The sequence below is a fragment of the Enhydra lutris genome, unplaced genomic scaffold, assembly GCF_002288905.1.
Source record: "Enhydra lutris kenyoni isolate GAN:26980312 unplaced genomic scaffold, ASM228890v2 scaffoldscaffold20, whole genome shotgun sequence".
NCBI classification, from domain to species: domain Eukaryota; kingdom Metazoa; phylum Chordata; class Mammalia; order Carnivora; family Mustelidae; genus Enhydra; species Enhydra lutris.
In genome coordinates this window covers 25613103-25633181 of record NW_019154104.1, presented here as the reverse complement: position 1 = coordinate 25633181, position 20079 = coordinate 25613103, and the positions used below count along the sequence as shown (strand labels likewise).

The 20079-nt window shown below is 50.7% G+C and overlaps 1 protein-coding gene across 1 annotated transcript in view; it reads right to left on the bottom strand.

Moving 5' to 3' along the window:
* The window catches only part of LOC111148748 (chromosome unknown C14orf132 homolog), a 46743-nt gene extending 29139 nt beyond the window's left edge, over positions 1–17604 (bottom strand). Inside the window, exon 1 of the mRNA XM_022505537.1 lies at positions 17578–17604. Within this exon, the coding sequence (XP_022361245.1) occupies positions 17578–17604 (27 nt within the window). The remainder of the gene's footprint in view (positions 1–17577) is intronic.
* Between the last annotated feature and the right edge of the window lie 2475 nt (positions 17605–20079).

Here is a 20079-nt window from a genome sequence, read left to right as displayed (position 1 = left end):
CCTGGCCGTGGGGCTCAGGGCCACGATGGAGACTGGGCCCATCTGACAGGAGAGAAGGGGCAGGAGCACGAGCACCAGGTCTGAGAGGGGTCGTGGAGACACAGGGGCAAGAATCAAGAGATGGAAAGATGAGTTTCCTATCATGGTGATGGCGGCTCCGCTGCCTCCTCTCCTCGACCCACTGGGTACCCGCACAGCCAGCACGCTTCTAGAAGGCGATTCCTAAGGACGCCTCACAGCACTTCTACTTCAGGCTGCAGAAACAGAGGACCAGAGAGCTAGTGCTTTGCCCGAAGTGACACAGATCAGGAGTAGCCAAGGGAGACCCAGGCCCATATCGGTGCACTGCGGTTCGCGGGAGAAGCTGGAAGACCATTCTCCATCCATCTCTCACGCGCCTTCTTGGCAAAAGAATCGGTGGCTTTTTGTCTCAGACTGTCTTTTGTTTTGTTTTGTTTTGTTTTAAGATTTATTTATTTATTTTACAGAGAGAGAGAATGAGCTGGGGAGGGGCAGAGGGAGAGAAGAGAGAGAATCTGAAGCAGACTCCCTGCTGAGCGTGGAGCCCGTCATGGGGCCTGAACCCACAACCCTGAGACCATGACCTGAGCTAACATCGAGGGTCAGACGCCTAACCGACTGAGCCACCCAGGCACCCCGCTTCAGACTATCTTTTAAGGACGTTTGCAGAGCAAACTGCCCCGAACAAAGATGATGTTCCCTGTGCGGCTGAGGGCACATCTCTCTCCTGACCGGGGTGACTCCCTCGGAGACAAAGGTGGGGCAGGTTTGCCAGCAGCTCCCTTGAAAAGAGCAGGTTTTCCTAAGCATGGGGTTTCTTGGCTGTTCCACAAACCCAGGAAGCACGTAGAGAGAGTCTCCCCAGGCAGCTCAGCATCACCCCCCTGGGCTCGTGCAGTAGGGTGTACTGATGAGAACATGAAGCTCACACTGCTGGCTGCGCTCTGAGTCATAGAGTTCTCTATCCAGGAGCCTCATGTCTTCTGCCAGCATCATTTAAATTATAGCAGGCAAACTTAAAAACAGGGTAGAATTTCAGACACCTCGCAGCTCTTGACATATCTGTGCTAAGGTTCAAAAAGATCAATTGTACACATTCTGGAAAGCAGAACTGGCTACATAGCACTCGGAAAAGAGATGCCTCTCATCAGTAGGAGTCAAAGGTACAGCATCACGGGAGGCAAGATATGGCTCTCAATAGCCACATTAACGGGTGCATCAGGGTTAGATCCGAGGAGGTGATGGATTCTTCTGGGGCATCACGTCATATTTTAAGAAAATGGATTTATAAGAACACTGCCTGACCTGGTGAAGATTTCAGAGAGAGTAGTCATTTGGGAAGACAGTTGAGGGAAATAGCTACACTTAGTCCATAAAAGGAATGGTACCAAGGGAGGATAAAGGAGGATGGCCCAAATGGAGTAATAATTACTGGTATTTGTGCACTAAGGTGTACTTTTACAACCATCATCTCCTTTCATTCCCCTGCCCACATCATGAGCTAGGTGTTACTGCACCCATTTAACAGAGACACGGAGGCTACAAGTTAAGTATCTTACTCCAAATCATTCGTGGCAGAGCCAGCCCTGAGACTCAGGCCTTCTGCCCACCCGCCCCCCCCTCCCCAGGGTGCTCTCTGTGGTCCCCCTGTGCAATCACAGAAGAGCCCATCATGTGCAAGCAGGATTAGACTCGGTGCCCGGGACCAAGGGCAGATGATTTTTGACTCAAAGGAGGAAGTCTGTTGTGAATAATTCCCATTCACTGACACTTAGTAGGAGCCACATTCCTGCTGGTAAGCCTCAAAATCTTGAGCTTGATCATAATTTATCACAACTGCCATGACTCCACTGCACCCTGAGCATTCAGGGGCTTGGAGAGAGGAAGTGATTTCCCTGCTGCACAGTGAAGTCATGTCTTGCCAGGTGGTGAGTTCCCTGTCCATGCAGATACACAGGCCACTTCACAAGGCATGCTGGGAGGGATTTCTGGCATTACAGTAGGTCTTTCTGGGGATCTGGTCCTAGAGTAAGGCAAACATGGGAATCAGAGTTCACTCTCCAGTTCCCTGACTCGGGGGGTCACTGTGTCCATTCCATGGGCTACTAAGGACCTATGGTAGGCCAAGTCCCGGAGTTCCAAAGAGGAATAAGGCACAGCTTGTCCCGTTAACCTCTGAGGGCCCCTTGGACAGAGAGGGGAGGCAGACATGTGTGTAAAGGGGAATAACTGTAAGGCTTTGGTGTATGGAAGGGTGCAGCTTCGGTTTGCTGTGAGAGCTCTCCACCAACGCCTCCTGACTCTAGCAGTGCTATCTTCTTTTGGCATTTCTTCCCCAGATGGGCTTCTGGGGACCAACAGGGCGAGCCAAACTCCAGGTTGGGTGTGCTCCCGTAAGTGTTCCAGACCCACAGGAGGCTTCTGGATGATGGGTGGCCAGTGGGAGACAGAAGGACTGAGGGCAGCCAGGCAAACCAGCTTCCCCAAGCCTTGGGATTTATTTCCTGGAGGTGGGCTCTAGTCTCCTAGTGAGATCACCACCAGGCCTGGGGCACCCAGCAGGGCTAGGACCAGAGGAGAAAAGAGTACACAGCCTAAGCAGCCCAAGGGAGTCAGCTCCTGGGGCCAGGGGTGTGAGGGGCCCTGTTCGCCCTCTGCCACCTTCCTGATGAAGCCACAGGGGTCGACAGTTTCTGGACACCCCACTGGGTGGCCTGTCTGCTCTCCGGGGCCTTGGTCACCTCTCATGGGAGGGGCCATTACTGATTATAACCAGCTGTATACGTGTTCACCTGTACATTCATTATCTGTCCCCATGCAGATAGCATGGACCTTAGCACTTGTCCCTCACCTTGTGCCTAGACCAGTATCTAATCTATACCAGGTGCCTATGACATATCTGAGAAATCAATGGGCCACGGGAAGGTGCTAATTCCACCAGCCCCGTTCATTTGTAAGGAGCACGAGCTCTAGTGAACTCCACAGTGAGGGGCACTTCACTCTGGAAGAACATCTCTGCCATCCCTGAGGGATCCCAAGAGCCCTTCTGAACCCCAGCGGACTTGTGAGAGGGGTGACCCACCCTCCTGGTTTGCCAGGGGGTCTCCGGGGGTCAGCACTTAAAGGCCCGCACCCTGAGAAGCCTCTTAGTCCTGGGCAGACGTGGACAGTGGGCGGCTCACCCCTGAGCCGGCTCTGTGATGCTGAGGTATGGAAGTTGCAGAGGGACCAGCCCTCTAGGCAAACCCCAGTCCCAACAGCTCCTGGCTGCAGAGGTTTCCGTCTCTCTGGGTGGGACAGCCACCATGAGACTGTTCAGAGGACGTTCAGGGACAAAATACTGCATGCAAAGCCCTAGTCCCGGGCTGCACCCGTGCCAGACACTCTGTGGGGGCAGGGGAGGGTGCTGGGGAGTCCTGCACAGGTGGCAGGACTGGGTATGGTCGGTATGGTCGGGGGCCTTGGGGGAAGAAAGCTGTGACCCAGACCCCAACAGGAAGTGATGCAAGGTGACACAAGACACGGTTTTCTATCCAGCTTTTCTTGTGCTTCTCGGGATTCCTGGCCCTCTCAGTTCATTGATTCAGTATGTTCCCCGTCTGGCCCTGGTCTGGGCAGTGGTGATACCAGCATAAAGGAGACAGGAACCCCGACCTCAGGGAATGCCAGGATTCTCTGATGTTCTGATGGAGGAGGAGGGAGAGGACCTCTTCCAGAGCAGCTCCCCCTGCTGCAGCCCTGCACTCCGCCCCCACCCCCCACCCCCTTTAGCCTTCTGTGGGCCTCTGGCCAGCCTCTGGCGCCAGCCTGTCTGGGCTCTGGAACAACTCCCTGCAGCTACAGTCCCCTGTGCGCACACAGGCTCTAGGGAGGGAGACTGGCTAACAGAAGGCCGTGACAAAGAACCATGCTGGTCCGGGGCTTGGGGTGCCCTGGAGGCCCACTGTGGCGCAGCAACCCATTAGCTGCTCCCCACCTGGCACCTGGGCCCTGGCTCAGACCCAGCCCCATCTTACCCCTTCCTCCCTGGGTGACTTTGGGCCAGAAACACAGGCTCTCAGAGCCTCGGTCTCCCTGTGTGTGACATGGGCGTGCAGTGGAATTGTCCTCGCTGGGTAGTTGGGTAGCTGAGGATGGAGCCCATCCTCAAGGAGCTCAAGATTCATCCACACTACCCGCCCCCTCTCCCATCAGGGTGGGCTCCTGCCTCACCCGTCTGTGTGCCTGAGAGGGACGTTCTGTAGGTAATCTGTGCTCACACAATGTTGATCAGGGTGACAATGATGACGGAGCCTGGTAATAGCTCCTTTTTGGCTCCTAGACATCCCCCAACACAGCTTGGGGGGGGGGGTGCTCTGTGTGGCATATTGCCTGCAAGTCCACCCTGCCTGCTAGGTTACTGGGATGTATGGCGAGGCCGCAGCAGGATCTCCATGGGAGAAAGAAGAGCTGGCAGGACCTCAGAGAGGAGGCAGGACATGCCAACAACACCGCCAGGCTCAGGAGAGGCGGGGGTGCAGGGGTCTGGGAGAGCAATTAGTTACCTCCCTGAGGTTCCCCCTCCCCCGCAAAGCTGCTGGAGGCCAAGTTAACTGCATTTCTCACCAGCTCCCACAGCTCCGTGCTGAGGGAATGGATGAGGGGAGGTTGCAGGGTCTGGAGAGGACACACGGAGTCCCAGCTGCTGCCTGCCAGCCTGCTCCACCCTTCACTTCCATCCCTCTGGGCACCGAGCCTCCCCACGGTGCAGGGGCCTGGAGGGAGGCCTCAGGGAACATACTCCTGCTCACTAAGCCACCTGACACCTGCGGCACAGCACTGGCTCTCCATGTCCTCTACGTCCTGTCCCAGGGCACCCGAAAAAAAACTCACATGGCAAGGTAGCATGGAAAGGAACTTGCCCAGTCTGTGCAGTTTGGCTTCCTAACCCTGGCATCAGAGAGTCACCTGTGAGATTTTAGTGCGCACCCCACCCACATTTTATGACATTGAGATTAAGTGCGCACCCCACCCACATTTTATGACATTGAGATTAAGTGCGCACCCCACCCACATTTTATGACATTCAGAAGATTCCAAGATGTGCCAGACCAAGCAAGGGGCCAGGGCTGGAGTCGGCGGGGGGAGAGAGTTGGCCAGAGTCAGACTCAGGTCTTAGGTCCCCTTCCCCATAATGCAGGAAAGGAGGAAGGTGGGAACGTAGTTGTTGAAAATACCTATGAATATTCTGCTTCCAGCCAAGAGGAGTAACAGGGACTGGATCTACCCTTCCAAATGAAACAATAATAAAAACGTACAAAATACATGAAAATGGGTTGCAAGACATTGGACATCAGGCAGCAAAGAGTACTGACTTTTGAGAGACTTTTGAGGAAACAAACTAGGTGATCCCTCCAAGTGACTCAGTTGCCTACCTGAGGAGAGTTTCCAGGTTGTGGAACAGGACAGGGAAAGCTGGCAGAGACCAGTAGGTTCCTTGATGGAAAAGATGGGACTGAAAGTCCGGGGAGACCAGTGCAGCTGGAGACAATGAGGCAGAGCATGGAGGGGAAAGAGCTATACACAGAGAGAATCCTGGGGGTCTGCAGAAGGACCCTTCAGATATCCAGGAGAGGACTGATGGGTGCATGTGTGTCAGGGAAGCAATAGAGGCACCCAAAAGGATGACAGGGAATAGTGCCCAACATCCACACAGGCTGGAAACAGGCCCTGTTTCCAACAGTCACTTTGAAAATTTTGCAATCCACAGGCACTGGGTAAATTACTCAGAACTGCCTGCCTTGCCAGCAGGAAAGAATGGCTCTTTGACTAAAGATGGTTCCAGTCTGACCTCACAAACCTTAAAAGCAAGACCCCAAAGGATCAAACTGTTTCCAAGTAACATCACTGCATCCTAGAATAAAGCTCAAGAATATTTATAGGGATAAAAGGATATCGAGCATCCCACAATGTAAAATTCACAATGTTTGGCATCTAATCAAAAATTATCAGGCATGCCAAGCAGCAGCAAATATGACTCATAATGAGGAGAAAGCAGTCAATCAAAATCAGCCAGAACTGGGGCACCTGGGTGGCTCAGTGGGTTAAGCCTCTGCCTTCAGCTCGGGTCATGATCTCAGGGTCCTGGGATCGAGTCCCGCATCGGGCTCTCTAGTGCGCACCCCACCCACATTTTATGACATTGAGATTAAGTGCGCACCCCACCCACATTTTATGACATTGAGATTAAGTGCGCACCCCACCCACATTTTATGACATTCAGAAGATTCCAAGATGTGCCAGACCAAGCAAGGGGCCAGGGCTGGAGTCGGCGGGGGGAGAGAGTTGGCCAGAGTCAGACTCAGGTCTTAGGTCCCCTTCCCCATAATGCAGGAAAGGAGGAAGGTGGGAACGTAGTTGTTGAAAATACCTATGAATATTCTGCTTCCAGCCAAGAGGAGTAACAGGGACTGGATCTACCCTTCCAAATGAAACAATAATAAAAACGTACAAAATACATGAAAATGGGTTGCAAGACATTGGACATCAGGCAGCAAAGAGTACTGACTTTTGAGAGACTTTTGAGGAAACAAACTAGGTGATCCCTCCAAGTGACTCAGTTGCCTACCTGAGGAGAGTTTCCAGGTTGTGGAACAGGACAGGGAAAGCTGGCAGAGACCAGTAGGTTCCTTGATGGAAAAGATGGGACTGAAAGTCCGGGGAGACCAGTGCAGCTGGAGACAATGAGGCAGAGCATGGAGGGGAAAGAGCTATACACAGAGAGAATCCTGGGGGTCTGCAGAAGGACCCTTCAGATATCCAGGAGAGGACTGATGGGTGCATGTGTGTCAGGGAAGCAATAGAGGCACCCAAAAGGATGACAGGGAATAGTGCCCAACATCCACACAGGCTGGAAACAGGCCCTGTTTCCAACAGTCACTTTGAAAATTTTGCAATCCACAGGCACTGGGTAAATTACTCAGAACTGCCTGCCTTGCCAGCAGGAAAGAATGGCTCTTTGACTAAAGATGGTTCCAGTCTGACCTCACAAACCTTAAAAGCAAGACCCCAAAGGATCAAACTGTTTCCAAGTAACATCACTGCATCCTAGAATAAAGCTCAAGAATATTTATAGGGATAAAAGGATATCGAGCATCCCACAATGTAAAATTCACAATGTTTGGCATCTAATCAAAAATTATCAGGCATGCCAAGCAGCAGCAAATATGACTCATAATGAGGAGAAAGCAGTCAATCAAAATCAGCCAGAACTGGGGCACCTGGGTGGCTCAGTGGGTTAAGCCTCTGCCTTCAGCTCGGGTCATGATCTCAGGGTCCTGGGATCGAGTCCCGCATCGGGCTCTCTGCTCAGTGGAGAACCTGCTTCCTCCTCTATCTCTCTCTCTGCCTGCCTCTCTGCCTACTTGTGATCTCTCTCTGTGAAATAAATAAATAAAATCTTTAAAAAAAAAAAATCAGCCAGAACTGAGGCAGAATTAGAAGTAGCCAATGAGGGCCGAGGGGGCAGTTGTTCTAACTACTCCACAAACTCAGAAAGCTAAAGAAACACTGAGCATGCTAAGACAATTGAAAATATAAAGAAAGACACAAATCAAGCTTCTAGACATAAAAACTACCATGCCTGAGATAAAAAATACACTGCATGGGATTCACAGAGATTAGAGGTTCAAGAAAAACACTGGTGAACTTGAAGACACATCCATACTAGTTACCCTAAATGAAACACAAACAGAAAAGGAGACTCCCCAAAAATGAATAAATACCAGGGAGCTGGGAGACACCTGTAGGCAGCTGGATGTATGTGTAAATGGAGTCTCCAAAGGAGAGGAAAGGCGGGAACAAAAAAGCTATGTAAAGAAATAATGCAAAGCTCATGTGACGCAATAGAAAAAACCCAAAGAACCCAGATAGAAAGTGGGCAGAGGATACGAATTGGAGTTTTTCCAAAGAAGACGTTCAGAAGACCTAACAGGTGCATGAAAAGGTGCTCGACATGACTTATCATCAGGAAAATGCAAAACAAACCTGCAATGAGCTGTCGCCTCACACCTGTCCGAGGGGCCAGCATCAAGAAGAAGACAAAAAAGAACTAGGGCTGGTGAGGACACGGATGGAAGGCAAGCCTCATGCACTGCTGGTGGGAGTGTAAATTGGTGCAACTACTGTGGAAAGCGGTGTGGAGGTTCAAAAATTCAATTAAAAATTTAAAAATATAGAACTGCCATGTGATCCAGCAATTTCACTTCTGGGTATATAGCCAAAGAAAATGGAATCACTGTCCGAAGAGCGATCTGTACCCTTATGCTCACTGCAGCATTACTTAGAACAGCCAGGACACTGAGACAACCTAGTGTGTATCAATGGATGAATGGATAAAGATGTGATACACACGCACGTGTGCACACACACACACACACACACACACACACACACACACACACCAGAATATTATTCAGCCAGAAGAATGAAAGAAATCTTGCCATGTGCACCACAATGGATGGACCTTGAGGGCTTTATGCTAACTGAAGTAAGTCAGAAAGAAAAACAAATACTGTATGATCTCACTTATATGCAGAATCTAAAAAAATCCAGATTCATAGAAACAAAGACCACATGGATGGTTGCCAGGGGCAGGGGTGGAGGAATTAGGTGAAGATAATCAAAAGGTACAAATTTCCAGTGACAAGATAAAAAAAGTTCTAGGGATATAATGTACAGGACAGTGACTATAGTTAAAAAGTACTCTACTGTATATTTGAAAGTTATTGAGAGAATAGATCTTAAAAGTTCTTACTACAAGAAAAAAAAATGTAACTATATGAGCTAAGGATACGGTAATCATTTTGTGATAGACACACACACCAAATCACCGTGTTGTAGACCTTAAACTTACAAACCCACAGATGGGAAAGCTCCCAGATCCTAAGCACAAGAAACATGGGAAAAACAAACAAAACAAAACAAAACAAAAAAACTGCAATAAGCCACATTATAAGCAAAGTTCCCAAAATCAATAAGGAGAAAGCTGTTAAAGCAGCTAAAGGAAAAAAGACATATTATGTTTAGAGGGCCAAAATCCAATGGCAGCAGATTTCTCAGTGGAAACACTGCAAGCTAGATGTTGGAGGAACAATATCTTCACTGAAAAACAAACTGTCGACCTAGAGTTCCATGCCGAGTAAAAATTAACTTTCAAAAATGACAGCTAAAAAAAAGAGAGAGAGACTCTTCCCAGCCAGACATATAAAAGTTGGAAGAATTCATTGCCAGCACTTGTGCACACTAAAAATGTTAAAGTCCTTCAGGCAGAATGAAAATGATACCACATTTGTGATCTACACAAAGGAATAAAGAACACTGGAAATAATATCCTATGAGAATATATAGAAGATTTTTTTCTTACTATTTAAATTGCTCTAAAAGATCCTTGAATTTTAACAAAAATAATAATGTAGCGTGAGGCTTATAACACACAGAAGTGAAATGTGTAACAATAACAGCACAACAGCTGAGAGGGGAGAATAGTGTGAAGTGGTATAATATCATTGCAGCTCGGCTGTGATAACTTAATGATACATACTAGAAATCTTAAAGCAACTGCTAAAATAACAAAACAGTTAGAGCTAGTAAACCAACAAAGGAGATTATATGGAATAACAAAAGTTTCCTTAACCAAAGTAAGGCGAAAAAGAGGAGAAAGGGAACAAAGAACAGATGGGACCAACAGGCAACAATGAGATAATAGATATAAACCCAACCACATCAAGAAATCGCACTAAACATGAACGGCTTAAAGACTCTAAGCAGAAGGCAGAGACTGTGAGATTGCATTTAAAAAAAAAAAAAGCTGACATGGCAGAGAGATCTGGGTTTGAATCTCAGTTGTGTGTGCCCTAAGCCTCAGTTTCCTCATCTGTAAAATGGATCTTAAAATTGCCTATTCCAGAGACCTGTCATAAAGGATTTAGTGAGATTCTGTGTGTTGCACAACACAGGGCCTGCCTGGTGCCCCCCTAAGAATTTGATAAATGGCAGTTATGATGGGAAGGTACAGGGACATCTTGAGGGGACAGAATGAGGCGGCAGTGAAGAGGTGAGTCTCCATCATCTCAGAAGAGAAGGAATTGGGGTTCAGTTCCTAAAAGCAGAGTGAGGAGAGTTCAGCACACAGGAGCTGCTCCATAAACACTCAAGTATTTGATTGGAGACTTGCAACTCACCTCTGGATGCCCCAGTTCTCTTAGCTCTGTGACATGGAGTGTCTTGATTCCCAAAATGCTGTCTAGAAATCTGGTCTACAAAAAGTACCATGAATTTTGAGTCTTCCTTAACCACTCATTACGCCCCTGCAAAAATGTAGCATTATATTCTCTCTTGAAGCAGGTCTAATTACAAAGATAAAATATTTAAATCTTTTAAATGAAAATTGGAAGTATAACAAGACAGGCCCTACAGTTAAAAACATTTGAGATAAATAGACAATTTGTATTTTAATGATAAATCTTGTTTTAAGAGAAGAGAGCAGTTGCTGGCTGGGGAAAACATTCTTTAAGTAGGAGGTTGCCAGACTCCCTAGAATTCTATTTTTCTGGGCAGTGCTGCATTCTTCTGGGGAGAGAAAATTTCTGCTGGTGTCTTGTAGATCTTTTGGAAACATCCCAAAAGCCCATGCCTATAGGGACGGCCATTTCAAGAGATAACAGAATAACCTCTTCAGCACTACTGGATTCTTTTGTGGATTTTTCCCTCTCCATGAAAAATGATTAAAATGCAAATTAACTGTGAGGCCCCCAAGGTCTAGGGGGGAGGAAAGGGCAGGGGATGAGGGACCGGCGGCTGATGCACCTCAGCCATGATTAGACCACACAGGCTGTCTTCCGGAAAGACCTGCCCACTACTAACACAATGTTCCAGGAGTGACTGTGTCCTCCCACCAGCAAGGTTAAGGTTCTGAAAGCCCAGCTGAAGGGAGAAGTGTGTGTGTGTGTGTCTTGGGGTTGGGGTGGGGAGACCCCCTGTCTTCAAACACAGGAAGCCCCCTCAGGTTTCCCCAACAGGTAATGATCCCCCTCCCCACGTCTCCTCCACTCCTTTCCTCCATAACTCAAGAATTTACTGCCTTACCAGCTAGCACCAATTAGGCTGAACTATATGAAATTGTCAGGTAAAATGGCCATGGATCAGCAACTTGGTGCAGTTCAGCCTAATGATATCATGGCCTACCTCCTTAGCAGTAATTTATTTCTCTCTTGGAGTTGGCAGCTCACAAGGTTTGGCCAAGTTCTACACACATCCCACTCGTCTAGGGCAAATGCGTGGGCAGCCCCAGGACCAATCCTGCACCTGCCGGGTTTGGCTCCTGGAGCAGCCAGTCCCCAAAGATATCTATTCCTTCTGTCCCTCCTGGATGTGCACGCTGTTCCCCACACTGAGAGGTGGAACCTGATCCCTTCCCCTGAAACCAGGTCTGGCCTTCGGGCTTTCTTGGCCACATGAACAGAGTTACTGACATTCTGGGACTTCCGAGCCTCATTTATAGGAAACCTCGCAGCTTCTACCCAGGAATGCCTGTTCAGGGGGAAGGCAGTGTGGCACAAGGAGACCACCGCACTGGGAGGAAACCCCAGCTGCCCCAGCTACCCGAAGAAATATCAGCAAGACGAAAGGCCAAGTGGTGAGAATGGTCAAGTTGAACAGAGTCGCCAGACGTGTGTACGATGCTGGAAGTCTTGACTCCAGGCCCTGCTGCCACTGAGCAGAGACAAATGGCCAAGCCGAATCCTTCCCAAATTCTGGTCCCACAAAATCATGAGCAAAGCAAATGATTGCTTTAGGTCACTAAGTAGCTGAAATAAAAAGCATTAAGTAACTGAAACGGTTCACAGCATGGGTGGCTGGCTTACCAAAAATTTTTAATGAGTGGCCAAATTTAAAAATCCAGACTGCATGTAAAAATCCAAATTTTCAGTTTTCTTGAAAACCTGGAAGAACCCACAGCCCTGGACCTGTGTGTCTGTGGGGCACAAGTTAGGGGCTAGAGATGCCTGTGCCCTCTTCTAGGCCAGCCCTCTGCTCTGTGGGTCACCCCACCCCATTCTCCTCCACGGCATGAGGTCAGCTATCTGGCCCTGGTCTCCCACTCCCTTCCCACCTCCCCCACTGCCAGCCAAATGCCGTGACTTGCAAACCCCACACCCAACAGGAGACACTATTTCAAGCTCTATTCCATTCAACCCTTGTGCATGCTAATCCCTCTGCCTAAATGTCCTCCCTCCTTCTTTGTCTACGTAACAGCTAGGCATTCCTCGGACAGCTCAAATCAAACTTCCAGAACCCTTCCCTGACCTGTGGGTTAGGTACCTTGTCTGGCCCTTTACACAAACCATGTCACATATCACACAGCAGGCCCGTGGCCTTCTCCCCAGAGCTCTGGGTCTGGCCCACAGGAAGCTGAAGGACTACGTGAACAGTTCCACTGGGAAGGCGATTTTGTGCCCATTTCACAGATGATGAAACTAAGGTGTAGAGAAGTGATCTGCCTCCTGCCTCTCGAAGACCGGAGGCCACTAACCCAAGAATCAAGATTCGGATTCTTTGTGGGTGTTCAGATGTTATTATGGGGTAAACTGCGTCTCCCCCCAAAACATGCTCTTGAAACCCTAACTCCTGATACTTGTGAGTATGACCTCCTTTCAAACTAGGTTCTCTGCAGGTATAGTCAAATTAAACGGAGGTCATCAGAGTGGACCCTAACCCAGTATGCTGGCATCTTTCTAAGCAGAGAAGAGACACAGAGACACACTGGGCGGGTGCCAGGTTTGCTGAGGGAGAGATCGGAGAGATGCAGCCACAGGCAAGGGGCACCAAGGGCCACGGGCAACTCTGCGAGGCTGAGAGAGGCCTGGAATGGATTCTCCCCTGGGGCCAAGCCACTCGGTGCCCCTTTGTTAGGGCAGGAAACTAATAGAGTCCTCCTTAGGAACATGTTTAAAAATGGACATAGGGGCGCCTGTGTGGCTCAGTTGGTTAAGCCACTGCCTTCGCTCAGGTTGTGATCCCAGAGTCCCCGGATCTAGTCTCGCATCAGGGGTCCCAGCTCAGAAAGGAGTCTGCTTCTCCCTCTGACCTTCCTCCCTCTCATGCTCTTTCTCTCTCTCTCTCTCTCAGATAAATAAATAAAATCTTAAAAAAAAATGGACATAAACATGGGGCGCCTGGGTGGCTCAGTCAGTTAAGTGTCTGACTTGGGCTCAGGTCAAGATTTCAGGGTCCCGGGACTGAGTCCCACGTTGGGATCCCTGCTAGGTGGGGAGTCTGCTTGTCCCTCTCCCTTTGCCCCTCCCCCTGCTCATGCTCTCTCTCTCTCTCTCTCTCTCTCTCTCTCAAATAAACAATCTTTAAAAAAAAATGGACATAAGCACAACACTCTGTGTTCAGGGGCTGCTCCATGGCAGGGCCCTGGGTTCCTCCCACACCCCCGCACCCTGGCACTGGGTTTGCTCTGAGAGGTGGTGAACCCACATGCAGGACAGCCGTGGGGTTTGGGCTCCACACCTGGTCCTCCGCTTGCTGGCTGAGCCATCCTGGCACTCCCCTTCTTCCCTGTCTGCATGACGGGACTCGCAGAGCCACCTCCCCGACTACGGGTCTCCCACATGTGGCAGGTATGGGCAGGAGGAAGGGGGAACCTCAATTCTGGAGCAAGTCTCCATGTTATCATTCTGGGTCTCGCTTTTTAAGTTGCTGAATCCATACTCAGTTGACTTCTGGGGACCACAGGATCTTTTGTGACCTGAAAGGGACAGGGAGCCAAGGACCTGTTCCATCCAGAGGAGGGGGAGGGAGACGGCCCTAAGTGTGGTTTCAGCTTTGAGCCCCCAACCAGACCACACACTGGAATCTTCTGGGGAATGGCAGAAAATACTTACGTCCGATTCCAGCTGAGACTCTGAGGGGAGCACTGGGGGGGGGGGGGGCACAGGTCTTCCAAGCTCCCAGGGGATCCTCATGGCAGTAACGTCGGGAACTCCTGAGTTTAGACTAGTCACCGTAGGGGTGGCACAGAACAAACACAGGACTGAGCTCGTGTGTCCTGTGTGTGCTCATTCAACCCGGCCTTATAGCCTCGAGCACTCCTCACCCTCTTGTTCATTTCTGCCCACACGGCAGGTCCCTTAAATGTTCACTCTCTCGTCTCATCGCAGAGGTCTCAGGCTCTCTGCATTTCCCCTAGAGCAAGCATTCTAGGATTCATCAGTGGGCACTGCAGTCTCCTTAAAAGCTAATCTCAGAGATTCCAGAATGCCACTCACACTGCCTTCTCCTGGTCAAGAAAGTCACTGATGTCAACCCAGATTTAAGGGCAGAGGAACCATGATGGGGAGGGAGGGAACAGGGCCATCTTTGGAGTAAGAGCCACCCCACCAATGACACAGGGATTTGGAGCTCAGTCCTCAATGTCTGTGCTGTCCTCCTCATCCCCAGCTCCCTGGGCATCTGCACAGCCCTGCCCTTCTGGCCACCACTGACCACAGAGAAATAGGTGCTCAACCTGCCAGAGGGTCTGGGGACCCAGGAACTGTGCAGAGAGGGGCTAGGGTGTGTCCAGGGTGGAGGAAAGGGTGGCTGAGCACCTCCAGGGCTCAGGGGTGAGGTTGTGTCCACAGCTTCTCCCCCCCCCCCCCCACAGCCCCACGCACCCACGCCAGTGAGGGCGGATCTGTGGCTGGGGAGTTGCGGGAGAACTGGTGTCCACCCTCTCCATCCATAAAGCATGTCTTTGTAATGCATAGTGTTTGAGAGGCCACTCTTTCTGAAATGGCTTATATCCTCTGGGCCCTTTAAAGCCAGGAGCAGGAATCACAGTCCACAACCCTGAGGAGGGGGAGGATCTCTTGGAGTCCCAGGGAGCTGGCTTCATTCCCTCAATTAATCAAGGAGGTGGGTGCTTCTGGCTCCACTAATGCCTCCAGCCTCTCTGCTCCACTGGGGCTGGGATCTTCCCAAAGTACTGTTTCAATTATAAACCATTCCCTGCTCAATGACCTGCAATGGCTCCCACAGCCCACTGATTCATGTGAACTTCCCAGAGTTGGAACCTCTGTGACCTGGCTCCAGTCCCCCTCTCCCAGATGTCCTCTGCTCCTACCTTCCCCCTTTCTGAAGGAGTCTGTGACTATATTCTGGGCCTCCCTCCTCCTGCCTCTCTGCCTAGAGCCCACCAGGGGAGATCTGCCTGAAGTTCTACTCCGTCCAAGTTCAAGTTCTCCAAGTCCTGACGATGACAGGTGTTTGGTGGGGAGGGGCATCCAACACAACAAAGGCACTGTTTTCCTGTTCTTGCCTTTTAACAATACACATCCATCTGTGTGTCTCACCCCCATCCAATCATCTAACAGAAACTTGCCAAAGGCCTACTATGTGCCAAGCGTCTTGGTTGGCTCTGATCCCCTGATCCATTCCCCCTGCTGGGGATGGCCTGGCCCATCACTTCTCCAGTCCTCTGTAAGTACCCAGAAAGAAAACCTACATATATCCCCTTTCACTTTGTCGCCAGCACCCCGTCCCACCCCATATGCCCGGCACGGAGCTTGGCATGAGCTTTTCGGCACTTTTGCCAAACAAGTAGATGGAGGCATTAATATTTCCCTGTCAAACTGTCCACTGGTGATGTGCAGGGACATGCACCGTGCTGGCAAATTATTTAATCTTGTTCAAGTTTCATATCCTGATCTGTGAAAGAGGGAATAACAGTGCCCATGTCACAGACTTGTCCGGATTTACTATAATACAGCGTGCAAATGGTGGGCACACAGCAGGCGCTCCATAAACCTTAGGCTTTCTCCCTAGGATGGCTCGTTGTGTTTCTGTTCCTTGCAACTGACTCGGGACTGAGCATGTCACCAGTGCCCAAATATCTGTTGGTAGGAATACACTGAGCACACAAAACTTGAGAGTAAACAAAAAAGAGAGACAGAGAAAAAAGAACCCAATCTCTGTGCGGGCTCTGCCTACAGATGGTGGAAAGTCCTATGTTTATTTTGTCGGGTTACCATAGCAACCTCCAATGCTCCAGACAGCCCCAGGGTTAGCCCTGATCAATTTATCTCATCTCGTAACCATGGATGCAAGCTGTTTGGTGGGATCCGGAGGAGGCAGGCAGAGACAGGTGTGTGTGAACTCCTGTCTCCCCTAGACATAAATCTGGTGAGGCCACTCCAGTTAACCTGTAGCTAAAGTCACCACTGTCTACAATGATGCCACATGACAATATTTATAAACAAGGGTTTAGGAACAGGAGACAGAAAATTAGGCAAAGAAAGACCAGTGTTGCTGACTGGAGCAAGGCACATTTTGGAAAACTAAACAAGAGGCTGCCTAGAGCTGGGATCTGGAACCATCCTGGGGATCCCGCATCCTTCCATGACTGTGTTCGGGATCTTGTTGTCCATACAGCCTGGATTTTGCTATTACTTTTTCAAGAGGCTTCCACGGGGGGGGGGGGGGGGGGGGATTTGGGGGGTGGGAAAAGAAAGTGTTCTCTTCAAATCCATCCCCTGGAAAATTAAACAGCAGCGGGGCCCCTGCTACACATGCAGGGGACAGAGGGACCCCCGGTGGCCTTCCTTCCTCTGGGCTCCCAACATAAGCAACTCATAGAAGGGGCAAGGTCCGAACGTGGTATACTGGGATCTACTCGTTTAGACCCAATGCGGTCTTCCCTGGAGCCAGACGGTCCTCGGCACTGGGTCCCGGGAGAGGCCACAGGCAGCTCTGCAAAGGGGGTGTCTGCCTGTCTTTGTTCTAGCTCAGGAGAGCTGAGCACGAAAACATAAAGACCCAACGCTCAGAACTCCAGGGGACTCTCTTTCAGCAGGGATCAAGTGATGAGAGGTCATCTGTTTTTTTCCTGACATTGGCAACCTGTTTTGTGTCAAGGGAAGAGTTACGGTCGCGTTGGGCACTGATGCCTACAGACTCCCTACAAAGGAAAAAGAAGGATAAAAGGATAGTGGCGCTCTGGCGCTTGGTTGGTCACAGAGCGGGTCTCACCTCCTTCCTCAGGCTGCGGGGGCTGTTGTCTCCACTTAATGGGGGGAGACTGAGTGGGGGGCGCCCGAGGTCTCCCGCGTCTCGGGAGGATAGGGAATGGAGAACAGCGAGGGTGCCCGCCCACCCGGGTTTGCACGGATCTGGGCTGCACGGCTCTGAGGGAAAGGCCCGGGTCCTGGAGAGGAGACGGCAGGGAGGGGATGGGCCGGGAGGGGTCGCCTCGCAACGCCCAGGCCCCTAGCAGTCTGGGAAGAGCTCGGCCCTGCGCTCTCAGGGCACACGGCCGGCCCCACCCCCCGGGAGCTGCGCTCTATGCCTCGGACGCGAGAGATCAGGTCGGGGATGCCCGGCTCCGGACAAAGGACTGGGACGTAGATCCCCGGCGGGCGCCACCGCCCGGCTCGAAGCCTCCCCGCGCGGCCAGCGGTGCAGGCAGGGCGAGCCCGTGGCCCCGAACCTCCCCAAACTTGCAACCCAGGGGGCGCGGGGAAGGCTCCCCGTTACCTGCGCGGCCATAAAGGACAGATCCATGGTGTCGCCGCTGCCGCCCGCGCTCGAGTCCTCGCTGCTGCCGCTGCTGCGGGTCCAGCCGCCTGCACAGCTGGCCGGGAACGCGCGGAGCCGCGAGCAGACACCTCGGATCCTGCGGCCCCGCGGACCTCAGCAGCCTCGGCGTGGCGGCCTCGGTGGGCTCTGCGCGCTCTGCTCCAGACCCAGACCCGGCAGAGGCAGGGAGCGGGGCGGGGCTCCGGGGCCCGGGAGCCCCTCCACGTGACCGCCCCCAGCCCCACCCCGAGGGCGGGGCCCGGCGGAACCCCCCGCGCGTCCCACATCCTCTCCTGCGTGGGGGGCCAAGTGGGGAAACTGAGGCCGGGGTCGCCCAGCTGATGGGAGTAAGAACTTGGGCCTGGACCCCAAGTACAACGCTGTCGGCGCCCCGTAGGGGCTGGCGTGTCTTGCTCGCGGTTTGAGGGTCAGGGTGACCCAGCTTTCCTTGCCAGCTCTGTGCCCAGAGTTCAGTGTGCCTCAGGCCCTGGAGCTGGGCGCAAGGAGATTTAAAAACTAGCTTGGCTTGTTCTTTATTTCCTTGCCTTGCCTCACTTTCTGAGCAGAACTAACTTTAGGATCCGTAGGAATAGTGAGAGCCGACGGCCATGGTCATGGCTTCTCCCCGAGCCCCTGGAGGGGAGGTGGGCAATGATGGAGGTGCAGAGACCTGCCCAAGGTGGTCCTCTCTGCTTGTTGAAGACTGTACCCCGGGATTGGGGGAGTGGGCGGACCACTGGGCATCTCACCTAGAAGGCGCTCTGCAGACCTAGGGTTTGGGCAATTGCCCGCCTGGAGGGCCTGGCCTTGCTGGGGTGGTAGAGGGTGGGAGGCATCCTGACCTCACCCCAGACTCAGTTGTGAAGGAAAACAGGACAAGAGAAGAGGGATTGATGGACCGACATCTGCCTCTGCTTGTTTAGGTTTTTCTAAAACCCAAAACTCCCCTGAGCAACACCTTGTAGTGCATACCAGTACAGGGCTGTGTATCCTTGCACAAGTGTCTCCCCTCTCTCTGGGCCCCAGTTCCCTCATGCACCGCAATTTCCTGAGTCCATTCTTGTTTTCTTTTCTTTCTTTTTTTTTTTTTAAGATTTTATTTTATTTGAGAGAGAGTGAGAGCAAGAGAGATCACAGAGGCAGAGGCAGAGGGAGAAGCAGACTCTCCTCTGAGCGGGGAGCCCAGCGTGGGGCTCCATCCCAGGACCCTGGGATCATGACCTGAGCTGAAGGCAGGCGCTTAATAGACTGAGCCACTCAGGCGCAACCCCTGAAGTCCATTTTTAATGCTCATTATGTCCTTGCCCTGAACCAAACTCTTTAACTACAATGTCCTTGAATAGAAGAAACATTCTAATGTTACCACACTCTCTGAGTAACAAGGAGGACCAGAGGATTTAAAAGGCTGTCAACAAAATCTTGAATGGAGGTATTTAACTCACCCTATTGATGTATAATTTACATAAATGTATCTATTTTACAGGTCCATGTCAATGAGTCTTGATACATATATACACCTTGTAACCAGAACTATAATCAAGATACAGAACATTCCACTCATCCCTCCAAGTTCCCTCTTGTTCCCTTAGGGTCAATACCCACCATCCATCGCCAGCCTCAGGCAAACATTGATCAGGTTTCCAGCACTACAGTAAGATTTATCTTTTCTAGATTTCTATATAGATGGGATCATACCGATTATTGTTTTTCTTTGTCTGGCTTTGGGGTTCAGCCATGGAGACTCATTCATGGTGTGGCATATGTAGATAGTTACATTGTGATTACTGAATACAGACCCTGTGTATATGGACCAGTCTTGTTTGTATCTTTTCTCCTGCTGATGGACACTTGAATTGTCTCCAAGGTTTTGGCCATCATGACTAAAACACTGAACATTGGCTACAAGTCTTTGTTTCCATTTTCAAAGGGCAATGGCTTATTTGTGTATTGATAATAGGCCGCCAAACTGTTACAAAGTGTTTGTACATTTTATATATCCACCAGCAGTGTAGGAGAATTTTGGTTGCTTTGTGTTCTCACGGAACACTTGGCATTGTTATTAACAGAAGCCGTTCTAGTGGGTGGAAAGTAGGACTTCATTATGGTTTCCATTTGCATTTTCCTGATGACAATGACCTTGAACATCACTTTAACTTACTCACTCTTGGATGTTTGTATATTTTCTTTTGTGAAGGGTTGGATCCAGTCTTTTACCCACTGAAAAAAAATTGGATCAATTGTCCTTTTATTAGTGAGTTGTAAGAGTTCCTTATGTGTTTTTTTTTTTTTTAAAGATTTTATTTATTTATTTAACAGACAGATCACAGGTAGGCAGAGAGGTAAGCAGAGAGAGAGATGGGAGGAAGCAGGCTCCCCGCGGAGCGGAGAGCCCGATGCGGGGCTCGATCCCAGAACCCTGGGATCATGACCTGAGCCGAAGGCAGAGGCTTTAACCCACTG